This window comes from Vipera ursinii (assembly GCF_947247035.1).
Source record: "Vipera ursinii genome assembly, chromosome: 2".
Lineage (NCBI taxonomy): Eukaryota > Metazoa > Chordata > Lepidosauria > Squamata > Viperidae > Vipera > Vipera ursinii.
The window spans coordinates 169,833,595-169,849,292 of NC_139513.1; the positions used below are offsets into that span (position 1 = coordinate 169,833,595).

The 15,698-nt window shown below is 45.5% G+C and overlaps 1 protein-coding gene across 4 annotated transcripts in view; it reads left to right on the forward strand.

Moving 5' to 3' along the window:
• The window catches only part of OTUD5 (OTU deubiquitinase 5), a 66,684-nt gene extending 50,986 nt beyond the window's left edge, over positions 1-15,698 (forward strand). For 2 of the 4 annotated variants that reach the window (XM_083353055.1, XM_083353056.1), the window contains exons 3-9: positions 8,308-8,372; positions 9,176-9,332; positions 9,475-9,623; positions 10,848-11,033; positions 11,218-11,428; positions 13,018-13,131; positions 13,943-15,698. In XM_083353055.1, coding sequence (XP_083209181.1) covers positions 8,308-8,372; positions 9,176-9,332; positions 9,475-9,623; positions 10,848-11,033; positions 11,218-11,428; positions 13,018-13,131; positions 13,943-14,064 — 1,004 coding nt within the window. In that variant the 3' untranslated portion in view covers positions 14,065-15,698. The remainder of the gene's footprint in view (positions 1-8,307; positions 8,373-9,175; positions 9,333-9,474; positions 9,624-10,847; positions 11,034-11,217; positions 11,429-13,017; positions 13,132-13,942) is intronic. The other 2 variants (XR_014491266.1, XM_083353057.1) reach the window with 2 other exon arrangements.

The following is a 15,698-nucleotide window of genomic DNA, read 5'->3' on the forward strand; positions in this document are numbered from 1 at the left end:
CTAAAGCAAACTGAGTCTTCTTTCTGTTTAATCTTTAAAGTCAGTCTATCCATTTGGTGCCTTCTAAACATGATTGCCAACTGTGGTGCTAGAAGGGCATGCCGTATTATACCCTGGACTTACTTTCAGGATCAGCCTTCTCCGATGGCCATGCTAGCTGGCAGTTCTAGAGTTGGATCTAAGACCTATTTGGAAGGTGCCAGACTAGGCAAGGACATCCCAGATAGTTTCACTCCTGAGGCAATTGTGCATCTCCTTTCAATGGTGTCCTGCCTTCTGTGCAAAAGAAGATAGCTGACTGACTAAGGATGTGATGCATTGAAACAAAGGGACCCAACTGAAATAATGCCGAAGGATCAGGAATTACAGTGCACAGTTTAAGCAAAGCCTGTATTATTTGTATGAGGGAATGATGCTGAGATGGCTGTCTCCATTTGGGGAAAGCAGCTGCAATGAGGCAGAAATGCTTTCCCACTTCCCTCAGGCTAAGCCCCCGTGTTTCCTGCCTAGAGCTTGGCTTAGAGCTTGGCCTAGAGCTTGGTTAGCAGCCAGAAGAGGTGTAACCGCACCGAGGCAACACCTAATTCCAACAAGGGCAATAACTTTTGGGGGGAGGCAAAGATTGAATGCTTTATAAGCTTTAAGACTCTTATTTGCTACATGGTCTTATTTGAGTGGTTACATCAACTTGCAAAACCTAGGAGGGTGGAATTAAACAACATCCTGTTGTTGGGACAGTTGTGTGCTACAATAAAGTACTTTGTACAGTTATCTTCCATGCTGTGGTGTGTCCAGTCCATGGGGAACAACCCTCACAATCTGCACTCTCTCTGATGATACCGTTCACAAGGGGTACCCTCCAGTGATAAAATTGTGCAATTGCTTTTACATATTGTAGTGCCAAATTGCCCATTCTGAAGTTCTTGCAGGTCTACTTCTGCAACTTTTGAGTAGAAATGCAAAAGGTAGCGGATTAGAAAGATGCCAGACATAGCCTGGAATCTTTCAGGATAATTTTGAAGATGGCATTCTTCTGCAAGGTGTTTGGGGCGCTGCATTTATTATAATATTGCTCCATTGTTTGACTTTTTTTATATGTTTTGTTTTTTTGTAAAGCGCCGAGAGTCAATCCCGTTAGTAAATTCAATCACGCAATTGGTGGGCTTTGAATCTTTTTGCAAGCAAAGCCACATATATTTTATTGGCAAGCTGTGGCCTCAGCCTCTGTTGAATGGGGAAGGGGACTGACAAGGGTTTGATCAACCAAGATAACTTGGTTCCTTTGAGTGATATAGGACTTGACTCCCTAACTTCAGGTTTGGGGGTTTCTTTTATCACTTGGATAAATAAAGGAAGTAATAGATTCACTGAATGGTTCAACTTAATCCTTGAAATAGTTGAGTTTGTTTGTTTATATAAAACAGGGAGGAAAAGGAACTTTTCAAGAAAGCAATGGTTTACTGTACTGATATATTCTAATTTATCTACTAGCTAACTCACTGCAATACAACCTTACCTAACTTATGTAGTGCAGATAGTTTCCCTTCTAACACCTTGCTTAGTTTGTTTTGTGATGTTTGGGGGAATTTTTTGGTGTAGGCTGAGGATTTTCAAAGCCCAAAAAGCATTGCATTTCTTTGAACTGCATTGTAGTTCATCTTCTGGAGATTAGTCACTTGCCTCTACTTCCCATTTTAATATAATTTAATTCTAGCCAGAAAACAATTACATTCTGATAACACAATGCTACAAGTGAAAGGGACTCACAGAAATGGAGTGCACAATGTTTTTCTGATCAGGAATGCTTCTCCAACGTCTTCCCCATTTTTGGATCTGACCTCCCAAGTCTGGATTCTTCATTCTACATCTGGCCTTCATTGGATTGCTTTGGGGATTTTCCACCCTTAATCTTTCAAAAGAAAAGAAACCCCTTTGGGGTTTCCCCTGGACCATTTGTGCTCATACGCAGATAACGCTGTTTGATGACAAAACAATGGTGCACATCTGAACATTGTAAGACAATATTTAGAATCCTATGATCAAAAGTTATCTTCATCTTGAGTTTGCAGGACTTAACATTGATGTGACTAGCTTTGACATCAGTTTATTCGAGACATTCACAGCCTTAAAGGACAGTTTCATCACCATCTCTTGCAATTTTGCTCGGTGTTGTCAACTAATATTAAGCAAGAAGGATCAGCTTGCTGGCACTTGGCTTGATGACGAAAAAAGTATGAACCGGTCACGTTAACTGCTTTTCCCCAGGTCTTTCAAAAATAGTGCAAATGTGTGGTAATACCAACTAATCAGGACTGAAGAGTATCTCGATCAGTTTTGCACACACACACCGAATCAGCAGCGCTACTCCTGAAATTCTCTGAATTTCAACTGTTTCGAAAGTGCAGATAAGAGAGGCCATGATACTATGGGGTTCTGGTCAACATTATTGTAAAGCTTGGACTCCTTCGCCCTTGTGCATTTCATATACGTTGGTTTTATTGGGATAGAGCCTTGGTGGAGCTAACGCCTCCTTAAGTAACACCAGCTGCCTGCAGTTAGTGCAGGTTCGAGTCCCACCAGGCTCAAGGTTGACTCAGCCTTCCATCCTTCCGAGGTAGGTAAAATGAGGACCCAGATTGTTGGGGGCAATTAAGCTGACTTTGTAATAATGCCGCTTGGGGGTGTGTGAAAGCCCTAATAAGCAGGCATATACATAGAATGAAGGCTACTGCTAAGCTTGTAAGCCGCCCTGAGTCTTCGGAGAAGGGCGGGATATAAATGGGATTAAAATAAAAAAAATAAAAATATTGTTGCCGATTGGAATGATGGGAGTTGAAGTCCAGGACCTCAGGATTTAGAGAAAGTCTTGCCTTCTCTGGCAAAAAAAATAAATAAAATAAAATTGTTTTGAGTTAGAATGGTATTCTTGGTACCTGCAGATAACATAGCTGGTGAATGCTTAGGGAAGTGTTTCATTTACGCAATTGACTATTCAACAGTTTTCCCTAGAAACATGGTTAGATCAGTTCTTGAGGTAAGAAGCATTCTTGGAAAGTAAAAGAACTGAAAAAGGGACACATAAAGTAGGAAGCTTTTGTTCTTCAGCACTTTTGCAATCGCATTTTTTAATGCAATCACGAGATCCTAAGCATTCCTCTTTATTTTCTATAGCTTTTCCTTCCTCTGTGTTTTAAGCAGCGGACTGTGGGAATAGCATCTCAGAGACCTCTGTTAAAAAAAAACCCAAACACAAGCATGGCCTGGAAGATAGCGTAGAGATCCAAAGTCCCAGTGGTACCTGTTTCTTCTATTTCTAACCTATAGTTTGGTGCATCTGTGTGTAGCGTGCGCACTCACCAACAAAAACCGAGGCTTAGCCTAACCGCAACCCCAGTTTCGGAGAAAAGCCCATGCCCCATGTGATTTGCTGGAACTGCTGGCTTTACTTCTCCACATCGGAAACCACATCCTTGTTTACATGGGGGGGGGAAGAGATGAGTCACCTGCTCCCATGATGCAGTGTGCTGCAGCCCGCCAAAAGTGTTTTTTGAGCAATATCATTTTGACTGTTGGCTTTCTCACTGCTACTTGATGAGGGGATGGTCACAGAAGGAGCTTGGTTGGGTACAGCTCTAAGGAGGGCAGGTGTCTCCCATTGGGGTAGTTGAGCGAAAGCCCATCTAACAACTAATGTCTCCTCTCTCTTCCACTCTGCAGAAAGTCCCAGAACATTACTTGCATAGAGTGGCTTTGAGGATAGGGCTCCTTCGGTAACACCATGTTAATCTCATGTGATGTGCCACTCTCCTGGCTGTTCCTCCTTTCCTGCCTGCTAGATTCTGAATTTGTACAGTCTTGTGGCAGGCCAGTTCCCCCACCCCACCCCAACCTCCCCAAGCATTGTACAGGGTGGGAGTCCTCATTCAGCAACTGCCTTGTTTAGCAATTGTTCACAATTATGAGAGTGATGGAAAAGTAACTTTGCCGATTTTGCAGGTCTGTAAATCAGAAGGAAAACTGAAATAAGCTCATAGTCACTTAGTGACCGGTTCGCTTAACAACCAAATTGCTGGTCCCAATTGTAGTCGCTAAACAAGGACTATCAGTAAGTGCCTATGTATGTATTTAGTTAACTTTAATTTCGATGCTACCCATCTCCCAAGTGACTCTTTGCAGTTCACAGTGCAAACCAATCAATAACATAAATAAATAAATAAAAATCCAAAGGGAGAACATTAGGAGAGCTGGCTGGTCCATCGTTTGACTTCTCAGGTGAAGCACTACCTTAAAAGCAATCAAGGCAGAATGCAAGGAGTGGTTGTCCCATGCTCCTCTGAAAAACAGCTCCTTTCATTAAGGATTGAATCTCTGAATGACTTAATTTAGTTTGCAATTGAGCATGTGGTATAGCTTTTATTTAAATCTCTTCGAAAGACCTTGGCCTGCCCCCCCCAAGAATAATAAGAACCTGCTGCTTTACATCTATTCTCATTGATGTGCATTTCAAATGGGGGGGGAAATGTCTTGCTGTTTGCTCCAGATATGCCCCATGAGGATGTTGTGTTTCCTGACAGCTTCAGAGGAGTTGCACAAAAAAAGTCTTGTCTGTGCTTGACGCAATGGCAGATCTGCTAGCTAGGCAGTTGTGAAGGCAGGAAGAGAATCAAACAGGGAAGGCAGAAGGCATGGTGCAGGAAAATGGGAGGAATTGTTGGTTACAAGGATCTCTAAGTAGAGGCAGGAAGCAGGCGTGGTGGAACCTGATGATGCCATTGAGGAAGGGGTCCAGAGGTCCTAGAGCAGGGATCTTCAAACTTGGCCCTTTTATGACTTGTGGACTTCAACTCCCAGAATTCCTCAGCCAGGCACACTGGCTGAGGAATTCTGGGTGTTGAAGTCCACAAGTCATAAAAGGGCCAAGTTTGAAGACCCCTGTCCTAGAGGGTTGGCCGTGCAGTTTTTCTTGCTTTTGAAGATTTGTTTCCTCCGTTCCCCCCTGTTCTTCCCCTGCCATGCCAGCTCCACTGAATGGAAAGATGCAAAAGGCCAAATTCTCCCTCGCCATTGCTACAGCAACTGACAAGCTCTACAGCAGGGCTTTTCAAACTTGGCCCTTTTATGACTTGTGGACTTCAACTCCCGGAATTCCTCAGCCAGCATACCTCGGCTGAGGAATTCTGGGAGTTGAAGTCCACAAGTCATAAAAGGGCCAAGTTTGAAGACCCCTGCTTTACAGCAACTGCATTGTCGCCTAAGCTTTGCTTTCCACCAATGTTTGACTGCGGCACTCATCTTCCCATAATCATTGATCCGAGTTGCTGAAGGTAGTGAGAGTTGCACTTAAACGCATCTGGAAAAAGGCTGCAGCAAAGTAGTGCCTGTGTGGTTAACGCTATCTCCTTATTATAGGTAGTTTTCAATATACGGCCATTGCTCGGCAACCGTTCAGAGTTCTAACACTCCATCCCAGGGCTACTTACAGACCAGATTTGAAATTCTGATATCTCTCTCTCTCTCTCTCTCTCTCTCTCTCTCTCTCTCTCTCTCTCTCTCTCTCTCTCTCTCTCTCTCTCTCTCTCTCTCTCTCTCTCTCTCTCTCTCTCTCACACACACACACACACAGAGTCACATGATCAAATTTTTGGTGCTCGGCAACCAGCCTGCACTTACGGCCATTTGCAGTGTCCCACTGTCATATGACTGCAATCCAGCAAAAAAAAAAAAAACCAACCACCACCCATTGAGGTCAGTGGATTCACTTTACAATCACCGCATTTGCTTAATAACTGCAGTGATACACTTAACAACCACCACACAAAAAAAAAAGATTGCAAAATCAGGTGCAACCCACTAAACTATCAGCATGGCATGACTGTTGTAACTCCCGGCTCAATTACAGTTGTAAATCAAGGATACCTGTAGTTCCTTCTATCCCCTGCAGAGAATGAGTGGGTGGTCTGCAAAGATTGCATGAGACCCCATTTTAGAGTTTGCTAAAGGCCCCTGCGCCAAGATTGCCCCTCTGAAATGAGTTTCAAGACATAGAAGTTTTCCAGCCCAACTTTTTTTTTCTTTTGCAAAAATAAGGGCCCAATGGGTCTGTCTTCTCACCTCTTTGGCCCATCTCACAACTGACTGAAGAATAAGACCATGTTGCCACCATTTGCACCAACAATTGTAGGGCATGGTCCAAAAGTACATATAGCTCAACAAAGAAATTCTTCACGTTGATTTTGGTGTGTTTCATTGGAATCTCAAGAAATTCCTCTTTTATTTGTGACCCCATTTCCCATTTTCTTTGGATTTGACGGCTCCCGATTCACAAAAAATACTTGAACCATGTATTTGTGCTTTGATAAGAACAGAACTGGGAATCTTTTTTTTCTAAAACAGTCTGAATGAGATCAACTTTCACCAATCCAGGTCTAGTGCTGTTGATTGAACTAAGTTAATTCAGTAATTTAATTAAATTCTGTGACGTCAGTTGCAGCAGGATATGGAAGCAGAAACTGTTCTAAACAAATCAAAATAGGAAGAAATGTTGGCCCTTCTCTGTAAATGCTTCTTCAGTAAGCTGTGGTGCTGCCTGGGTAATTTATTTTCCAGAGATGTTCCTTTGACTGCCTCCCATTTTGTGATCCTCCTGAACTTTTGCCTCAGTGAGCTTTTTCCTCACTTGTCTCTCCTCCAACCTGCAGAGACTTCCATTTTAAGATGGGAAAGCTGCTTTGTCTTGTTTTGTGTTGCCTTTTCAGCACCTCTTATCAGTTTCATTACGGTTTCATTTGCTCCCTTGTGGTTTAGTTGATGAAGAATGGAACCAAAGTGTTCAGGTTTTAATTGCTAGATTACTCAGTGAAAGATTTAGTTTGACTTATTTTTGAACTGTTACTGCAAACGGGGGAAAAATAATCTAGTACTAGAAGAAAGAGGAAATGAAACTTTTTCAGTTCATGTCCCTGATCCAATGCCATCTAACTGATGTATTACAAAGATGTGTTGCAGGCGGTACTAGTGGAATAAAATTGCATACTATAAAGGCAAACCCCTAATTCCATGTTCATCTGCCATGAGAGAATTTGAACTTCTTGATGGAAGTTGCAGAATTCATGGTCAACCAAATCCTTAAAAGTGAGGCATGGGATTGGCGGCCCTTGCCTTCAAGAAAGTATTAACTCATAGAAGCCAAATAATGATTGCTGACTTTGCATTTCAACTCAGGAGAAGGAGAGAAGCCAACGTCTCCTACGTAGCACCTCTTATTTCTTCTTCCCTTGTTTTTTTCGTACAGCTACACAACTTGCATTTTTTAAAAAAATATCAAAAATAAAAACTTGTTTCTGTGCTCAGAAAAAAATCTGGAACTGAATTTCCATCCCGGGTAAAAGAACAAGAAATTGATTTGGGGTTGCAGCCTTCTTGGCTGCAGATTCAAAAAGATCTCCCATTTTTTTACTCTTATTGAACCTTCTTCAGGATCTTTGAGTAGCTTACATACGGTCAGGAAACTTGCAGTCTGGAACATACGACACCAAAAGTGTGTGTGTGGGGGGGGGAAGCAGGGAGTAGGACTGGGTGAATTTAGATGAAAAGAAAGGCTGCGAAATTGGTCGTCAAGCATTGCTGATGGAGTGATTCTGCACCTCATCTCCTTCCCAGAGTCACTTATCTCCCCCTGTTAAGATTGCAAGGGAAAAAAAAGGGATTGGGGCCAAAGCCTAACCCAGGGGTAGGCAACCTTGGCTCTTTTGTGACTCGTGGACTTCAACTCCCAGAATTCCTGAGCCAGCCAAGCTGAGGGGAAAGGGAGAGGTTTCCAAGCTGAGCCATGCTGGCTCAGGAATTCTGGGAGTTGAAGTCCACGAGTCATAAAAGAGCCGAGGTTGCCTACCCCTGCCCTTACCCTAGACCAGGGGTCAGCAACCTGAAACAGTGAAAGAGCCACTCGGAACCGGTTCCCTCACAAAAGGAAAAACTGGGAGCCGCAAAAAATGTGTGCACATGCGCGTACATGCGCGCATGCGCAGAACAGGGTTTGACTGAAGAGTGGAGCCAAGGCGAGATATGCACCTACCCTGCATATTTGAATTGATTGGTTGAACTTTTTTAGTCTCACTTTTTTTTTTTGAACTGCACATGGCAGAGGACTGGGAGCCGCAGGAGACGGCTGAAAGAGCCGCATGTGGCTCCGGAGCCGCAGGTTGCAGACCTGTGCCCTAGACTTCTGCACTTAATTTTTCTAGGCCTTTCTTGGGAAGCCAAGTGTGGTGTTGCACTGATTGTCTCCCTCCTGTTTTCTTTTCATAGCTGACCAAGTATACGGTGACCAAGACATGCACGAAGTGGTCAGGAAGCACTGCATGGACTACTTGGTGAGTGAGAGCGGGAGTGCTGTGGAGGGCAGATTTCCACCTCCGTCTGTTTGACTCTGACATTCAGGACTGCAGCTGTCAGGCATCCTGGCAAGAACCAGGGCAGATCAGGTTAGGCTCCTGGGCAGCTGTCTCTGGGGAAAAGTGCCTCTTTCCTGCATAGGAATTTTCCTGAAACCTGAAGCTCTGTAACTGCTACTACAGTCATCAGTTATCCAGCCAGTGGGGGGAAAAAAGGACTCCACCCCCCCACTTTTTTAAAAAAAATTGCCTCCACAACTCCTAGCCGCCTTTCGCTGTTAAAAAAACAAGCCCACAGCATTCCTGTTCTCCCACCCCACCTCCACCCCCAAATCTGCTAGCACAGATCAAAAGGTGTCGAGACTAAATCTTCTGTATTCACCAGCTGCTTGTAAAGGTTGAGGTTCAGGCAGCCATCTGTGAATAGCTTGCAAGCGATAGGGTCAGCGCTGGCCTTGCACAATCTCATCAAACGGGGAAACGATTCCGCAAAATTATTTTGGGTATGCCGGAGGAGAAGCTGCTTCCCCTTCTCTCCCCCAAACATTTCCCATGTCTCTGGGTTAACTCAGTTGTACAGGTGGCCTTGTTTAAAACATGACTCCCAGTGGCTTGGATCGGGGAGCAAAGGGAGCCCTTTTTTTCCCCACTGACTGGATAAACATCGAGGATGTATACTGAGAGCCTTTCCTGGGAAACTTATTGTCCTGCTTTTGCTTCTTTTGCCCACCTGTGGGAGTCTGTCTGCTTCCCTCTCATCTTGAGGCCCTCCCTCATTTCAGATGAAGAACGCCGACTACTTTTCCAATTACGTGACGGAAGATTTCACCACTTACATTAACCGCAAACGGAAAAACAACTGTCATGGCAACCACATTGAGATGCAGGCTATGGCAGAGATGTACAACCGACCTGTGGAGGTTTACCAGTATGGCACAGGTATAGGCACCTGTCCCTTCTTTCAGCTGCATCCCTGATGCTTCTGAACATCCACTTGGGCAAGCGGAGTTGTTGCTTCCCTGCCTGTGCTACGCAGAAGAGCCAAGGTCACCCATCCTGTCCTGCCATTTTTCCCTTCCAGAGCCCATCAATACTTTCCATGGCATCCATCAGAATGAGGATGAGCCCATCCGGGTGAGCTATCACCGCAACATACATTACAACTCCGTGGTGAACCCCAACAAGGCTACCATTGGGGTGGGACTAGGGCTGCCCTCCTTCAAGCCAGGGGTGAGTTTTTCCTGGTCGACATCTGGGGGGGGAGGAGGAGGAGGCTATTTAGGATGGGCAAAAGGCTGGTGGCCAATATCCTGTTCCACTCTCATGCCTCACGAACTGGACTATTAGCTGCACTATTATCCAGGATAATAGAAAGGAACGTGGCCACGGCCCGGCTTTGGAAGATTGGGGCAAAGAGAAAACTTTATAGGTCAGGAGGGGTAAGGAGAAACTTGCAGTGGGTTTTGTGAGCACAACTTTCCAGAATGGACACCCAACATTTGGGCGGTCTAAGGTCTATGTTTGACTTTTGGAGCTGCATTCCAAAGACGGACATGTCTAAGATAAAGGAATAGCTGGACCCTAGGCCAAGGCTAATTTTGACTGAATTTTACCTTAATTCAAGTACTTAACTACGGCGATCGTATAATTATTTCCCTTGTAATCATTATGTTACTATTTTTCTTTTCTGCCTCATTCAAAAATGTGTGTTGACGGCAACATTTGGAGGCAAGGATGCTTGGGGAAAGGACTGCACCCAAGATTTGGGGGAGCTTTAACATTTTTAAACAGGTAGCTCTTTTTTAAGCCCTAGCGCAGTGTTTCTTAGCCTTGGTGACTTTACGCTGCGTGGACTTCAACTCCCAGAATTCCGCCGCCAGCCTGTTCGTACATGGCACCAGCCAGGCCACACGTCTTAAAGTCATCCAGGTTGAGAAACTGCTGTAGTGCATAGGTTGGGGGGTGTCCCACGTCCTATAGGGACCAGAGAATCTGTTCAAATCATGGCTTACTCGTCATCCTGATATGTCTGTACACATCTCAAGTAATCACCTGTAGCACTTCCTCCCGTGCCAGCTGGGGAATCCCAGAAATTTGAAGTCACGTATCTTCAAGCTGTCATGGTTTAGAAACTTCCCAGCCTGACCCTTCAGCCGCCAGGAGGCTTACCATTTGTTTCCTTCCTAGATCTAGCAAAGCAACCATTCTCCGAGGCTGTTTCTGTATAGCTTACGGCAGTTTAACCCATCTCTTCTTCCCCGTGTTGGGGCGAAATTGAGCACCTGTCTGTTGTCTGTTGTCCCTAGGTGGCCATCAGGCAAATGCTTCCCATTCTGCCCCAGTGCTGGTATTTGGAGGGACATTCACATTTTGTAGCTTCTCTGTTGTAAGAAAAAAGGCTTAGGGTTGTTAGGCCTGCGATGGGCTGGCTAAATCTCCTTTTGCTCCTTACAGTACGCCGAGCAGTCCTTGATGAAGAACGCCATCAAGACCTCGGAGGAGTCCTGGATCGAGCAGCAGATGCTGGAGGATAAAAAGCGAGCGACCGACTGGGAAGCCACCAACGAGGCTATCGAAGAACAGGTTGCCAGGGAGTCTTATTTGCAGTGGCTGCGTGACCAGGAAAAGCAGGCCAGACAGGTTTGGCTCTCTTTCTTTACACAGGAGGCAAATGGGAGCCGGCAAGATACCTTGGGGTCCCTGCAGGACTGCGGGCATGGGCACAAGTAATTTAGTCCTTCTTGGAAACTGAAATTTATTTATTGATTTTTTTAAAAAAAAGTCCATAGCTCCCTGACAAGCACCCCTGCTCTTCTTCCCTCAGCCCCGCAAAGCCAGTGCTACTTGCAGCTCTGCCACGGCGGCCGCAGCGAGCGGTTTGGAAGAATGGAGCGGCCGTTCCCCACGTCAGCGCAGCTCAGCTTCTTCCCCGGAACACCCCGAGCTGCACAATGAGCTGAATGCTGCCAAGCCCTCTTCTCCTGGAAGCACCGCAGCCCTTGCACTTACCAAGCCCCCCTCACCATGTGCTCCAGGTGAGTGTTCTGTGGCTTGGGGTGGGAGGTGGAAGCTTGCAGTTTTTGGGACATTACAGGGCAGTGTCGGGTGACGTGATTCCTACAGCATCCTTGAGACAGGGCCTGCTTCTCCCAAGATTAAATAACATTCGTTTACAAAAATAATGTCTGGGATCTCCCTGGATAACCACATTTCTTAAGACTGCGGTTTTGTCATGCAAGATTCCCTAAATTTTTCATACCGTAAGTTTTCGGACACTTAATGTTTCTGGCACAAGTCACTCAGACCGTTACATGAAAAGATTGCTAATGAATTGAGAAGTTGACGTTTCCTTGTCAAACAAGTGCCAGCACATCATTTCAGTATAACAAATCACCTGCAATAATTTTTTGGGGGGGAGAGGGGGGAGGGAACAAGGCTTCTGTGTATTTTTAATTGTCAGCCTTAAGACAGGATTGGTTATGCAACATGTCAATGTCCTGCCTACATAGAAAGTAGTTGCCGTGGGTTTTCATCCAGGAACCAAGTTACTTGTGCAATAGTATTAAAGCCATACCTACAGATGCTACTAACCAAGCTATAACATGTCTTAACTTACACAGGCTGGACCTTCCTTTGGAAGGTGCAAAGGGTGACTGGAAGAGCCCTGTGCTTTCTTCCTTCATAGCTGCATCCTTTCCCACCCGTTTTCAATTCTGACAATGCAGTTTGGAGAAAAAACATACAGATGGTAACCCGATTAGAGCAGGGGTGAAGAGAACTAGTTTTGCATACATTCAGAAAATGGCCAGGTATTTTTTAGTTAATCTCTCTGAGAAACTGTACCATGTATTAATGAAAATATAATAGTGGGTTAAAGTCTACAACAAACAAAAGTTGGCGATAATGCCTTTTTTGGGCAAAATATCTAATTCTTACGTACATATAATTTTAACATAAGATTTAGCTTTGCGGAGTTAGAAACTACAATCCTTAATAGAAGGCAATTCAGAAGAGCGAAACAACCCAGAGGCAATAATAGCTTAACATCTAGTTGTTAGAAAGTAGTTTCCTCCCTCCCCCCCCCCCAGACCTTCGTAGCCATGTTCTGTTGAGGCTCCATTGTTGGGAAGGGAAAATCCTAGTCATAATTTCATCTTTGTTTTCTGGCCTAGGGCTGGCAAAATCAGTCATTGCAATCTTTCTACCCACAGTTGAAATGGCACCGCGAGTGATTCTATTGCAGAGAGAACAGTAAATGGATGATGAACTTGGATCATTTGTTATGTGCCATGTCAGAATCCATACCATTTTTGTTTAACCTTGTTGCATGGCATTAGGATTGGTAGCTACTTTTTTAAAAAAAAAAAAAGAAGTTGAAATTCTCTGGAATCTTGTCTTGTCTCAATAGTGCTTTTATCTGTGCTAATTTCTGCCTTGCAAAGCATTTACAAGAAATGTAGATCTTGCAGGTGTTATTTCTCAGCAGAAAACAATTGTTGGCATTCCTTTAAAGAAAGTTGTACTTATATAAACTTCCAAGTCTTCAGATAATCACCTGCAATAAGTCACTCAGTTCTGAACCTTGCGATGCAAAGTTTTCATTTGCAGTTTCCATCACTCACAGGTACAAGCAGCCAGCTGTCTGCAGGCGGCGGGCGGGTAACCCCTCCCTTAGTGTCGTTGTATCCAGCCCTGGAGTGCCGGGCAATAATGCAACAGATGTCACCCACAGCATTTGGTAGGTGCCCTCCTTTTGCCCTGCAGGCATGACTGGAATCTGGGATTACCCAGTTTTCAGCTTTCATACCTTTAAAAAGCCACCAACATTATAGTCTGTCTCTTCAGTTTCACTGTACAGAATTTCACATGTGTGAAATGTGAAATCCTTAATCTTGTGGACTGGAGGTAAAGTTTTAAACTGCCCCTCTCCAGGTTTTATACAAAATAGCTGGCTTTGACACTAGATGACGTTGTCTAGTAGCTGCAGCCATGCAGGTTTCCAGGGCAACCAAATCTTAATATTTATTTATCCACAGCAATTTGTTTGTTTTTCTTTTCTTTCTTTCTTTTGGCATAGGAAAAGAAAGAATATAGTCAAAAGAATATAGTCAAAATAAGTGCATTGTAATTACCATTAGCGCATCACACTTGTTTTAGAATTTACCCGATTAAAAGAATGGGAAGGTGTGTGAATCTTGCCTAAATTCAGGAGTAGAGGGGTTGTGAGCTCTCTATATAGAAATGAATCTGGGAAAGCTGCAAACGGTTAATGTGAAAGGCCTGCCCAGAGCATTACACGGGCTGGCGGAAATGGAATTTCTAGGGGAAACTAGATGGACTCCTCTGCGTGAAAGAGGACGGTGGCCAGGAGGAGTCAAGACAAGAGGGGATGTGGCAGTACAAAACAGGGTTAGAAGAAGTCTAGTTCCCATCCTTGAGCATGGACTGCCGCTGGTGGAGGCAGAGCCAAGCTTATTGAATAGCCACGGATGCCCTCTCTCTGCTCTCCCCTCCTTGACCGCTTTGCCCCTCTGCCTTTCTTTGGCCAGGTCTGAGTGACTGGGATGACGACGAGATCCTGGCTTCGGTGCTGGCCGTTTCGCAACAGGAGTACTTGGAAAGCATGAAGAAAGGTGCCCTGCACAGAGACAGTGGTTCCGACAAGAGTTGATACCTGGTTCCGGCTCTTGCGCTCGCCTGACACCCCTTTTGGTGTGCATGTTTTGGCAGGAAGGATGATAACACTTGGAACCCCTCCCCTCCTCCACTGCTGCTGATCAACGCTCCTCTTCAGCTGCCCCTTTGCTCCCCACTTTTGGCTCTCCGCAGAAGACTCTCTCTCTCTCTCTCTCCCCCCTCGGGTGCGCCGAGAAACAAGACAGGTGCAAAAGAGGGACAGGATCTCTTCCCCAAGGAGCTGAAACACTCACAAACTGGGGCATGCTGGGCTTCCCCTTCATCTGCCGTTTTTTTCATTATTAAAAGAAGTAATTGGAACTGGTCCTCAAAGAGAGCCCTTTCCCCTCTCCCTTTGGATCGGAGGGGTTGACTTTGCCTGCGGGGGATGGGGTGGGGCGGGATGGGGTGGGGAAACGGACGTTGGCGGCTTTCGGGGTGTAGAGAGAGAGAGCGGCGTAGCTGCCTCAGTAGAAGGAAAATGCCACTGTAGGGCCTGCTGGGTTTCCCTCACCCTGGAGGCTGGAGGGGAAATCATGTAATTTGGAGACGAGGAGCAGAGGAGTTGATAGGACACCACTTTGTTTGTTTGTTTTTGTCTCTTTCAGCCACATTCCCTGCCCTAAGGGAAAAGATTTCAGCCAAGCGGGTCCTCAGCCTGCAGCCATTGAAATCATTCTCCCTTCCTCCAAAGAAGAGTCTCTCCTTCCCCCACCCCACCCCACCCTTGTCTCTTAAGATGCTGTCCCTTTTTCACTCGGTGCAATAGCCTCTCTGTCTCTTCCCACCCACCTCTTTGTCCACGTGTGGCTCCTGACCACCCAGCAGGCATCATTCTTCCACCGTTGCCAATGGGTTGGTCCAGCTATCTGGTCTAGCTGCTCTCATGGCTGTGCTTCGTTGGCCTTGATCCCTCCTGCTGCTGCCTTTTCGATTCTCCCTGTGCCTAGCAGCAGAGGGAGAGGGGGCACCGCTCACCGGTCAGTGTCAGGACTTTCCCCCCCCCCCCAGCAGGTCTGGCCTTAGGGTAACGCCGAGAGGAAAAGAGACTGGGAACCATATGGACTCTGGACAGAAAATAAAGCGATGGAGGCTGCAGCTAACCTGGAGGGGTGCCAAGCTCTCCAGGGGCAAAAATAAGACTTGAACTCCCATTCTAAGGGCTGGTTCAAACCGGGGAGCCTCTCCTGGGTCGTGGACTGTTGATGGACTGGCTTGAAAGTTTAAAACACAACAAAAAGCCAAGGAAGGAAGTATTTCTGGTAATCTTACCTTTTTCCAGGCGTGGTGTCTTCCTCACTACATATGTAGTTATAATCTACCTATTGTGGCCATTTTACTGTCCAAGCCTTGGTCTGAACAAGTGTTTCTTTACACTCAGATGTAAAGAGGCCATGTGCTCAGCTCCTCTTGCGTCTTCATGCTGAGTCCCAAATTCCTGGAGGGACAGGAGATATGCTGACATTCCTGCCATCCCCATTTGTTGCTCTCTGACGCTTCAAAGAGACATCTTTGAAAAGTGGGGAGGGGAGTCGTCTGCTGCTTTAGAAGATGGATCCTGGAGACTCCACGGATGGCTGGTCTAAAAGTGGTATTTGGTGCCTGAAATAAAAATATAGGCAGAGTTGA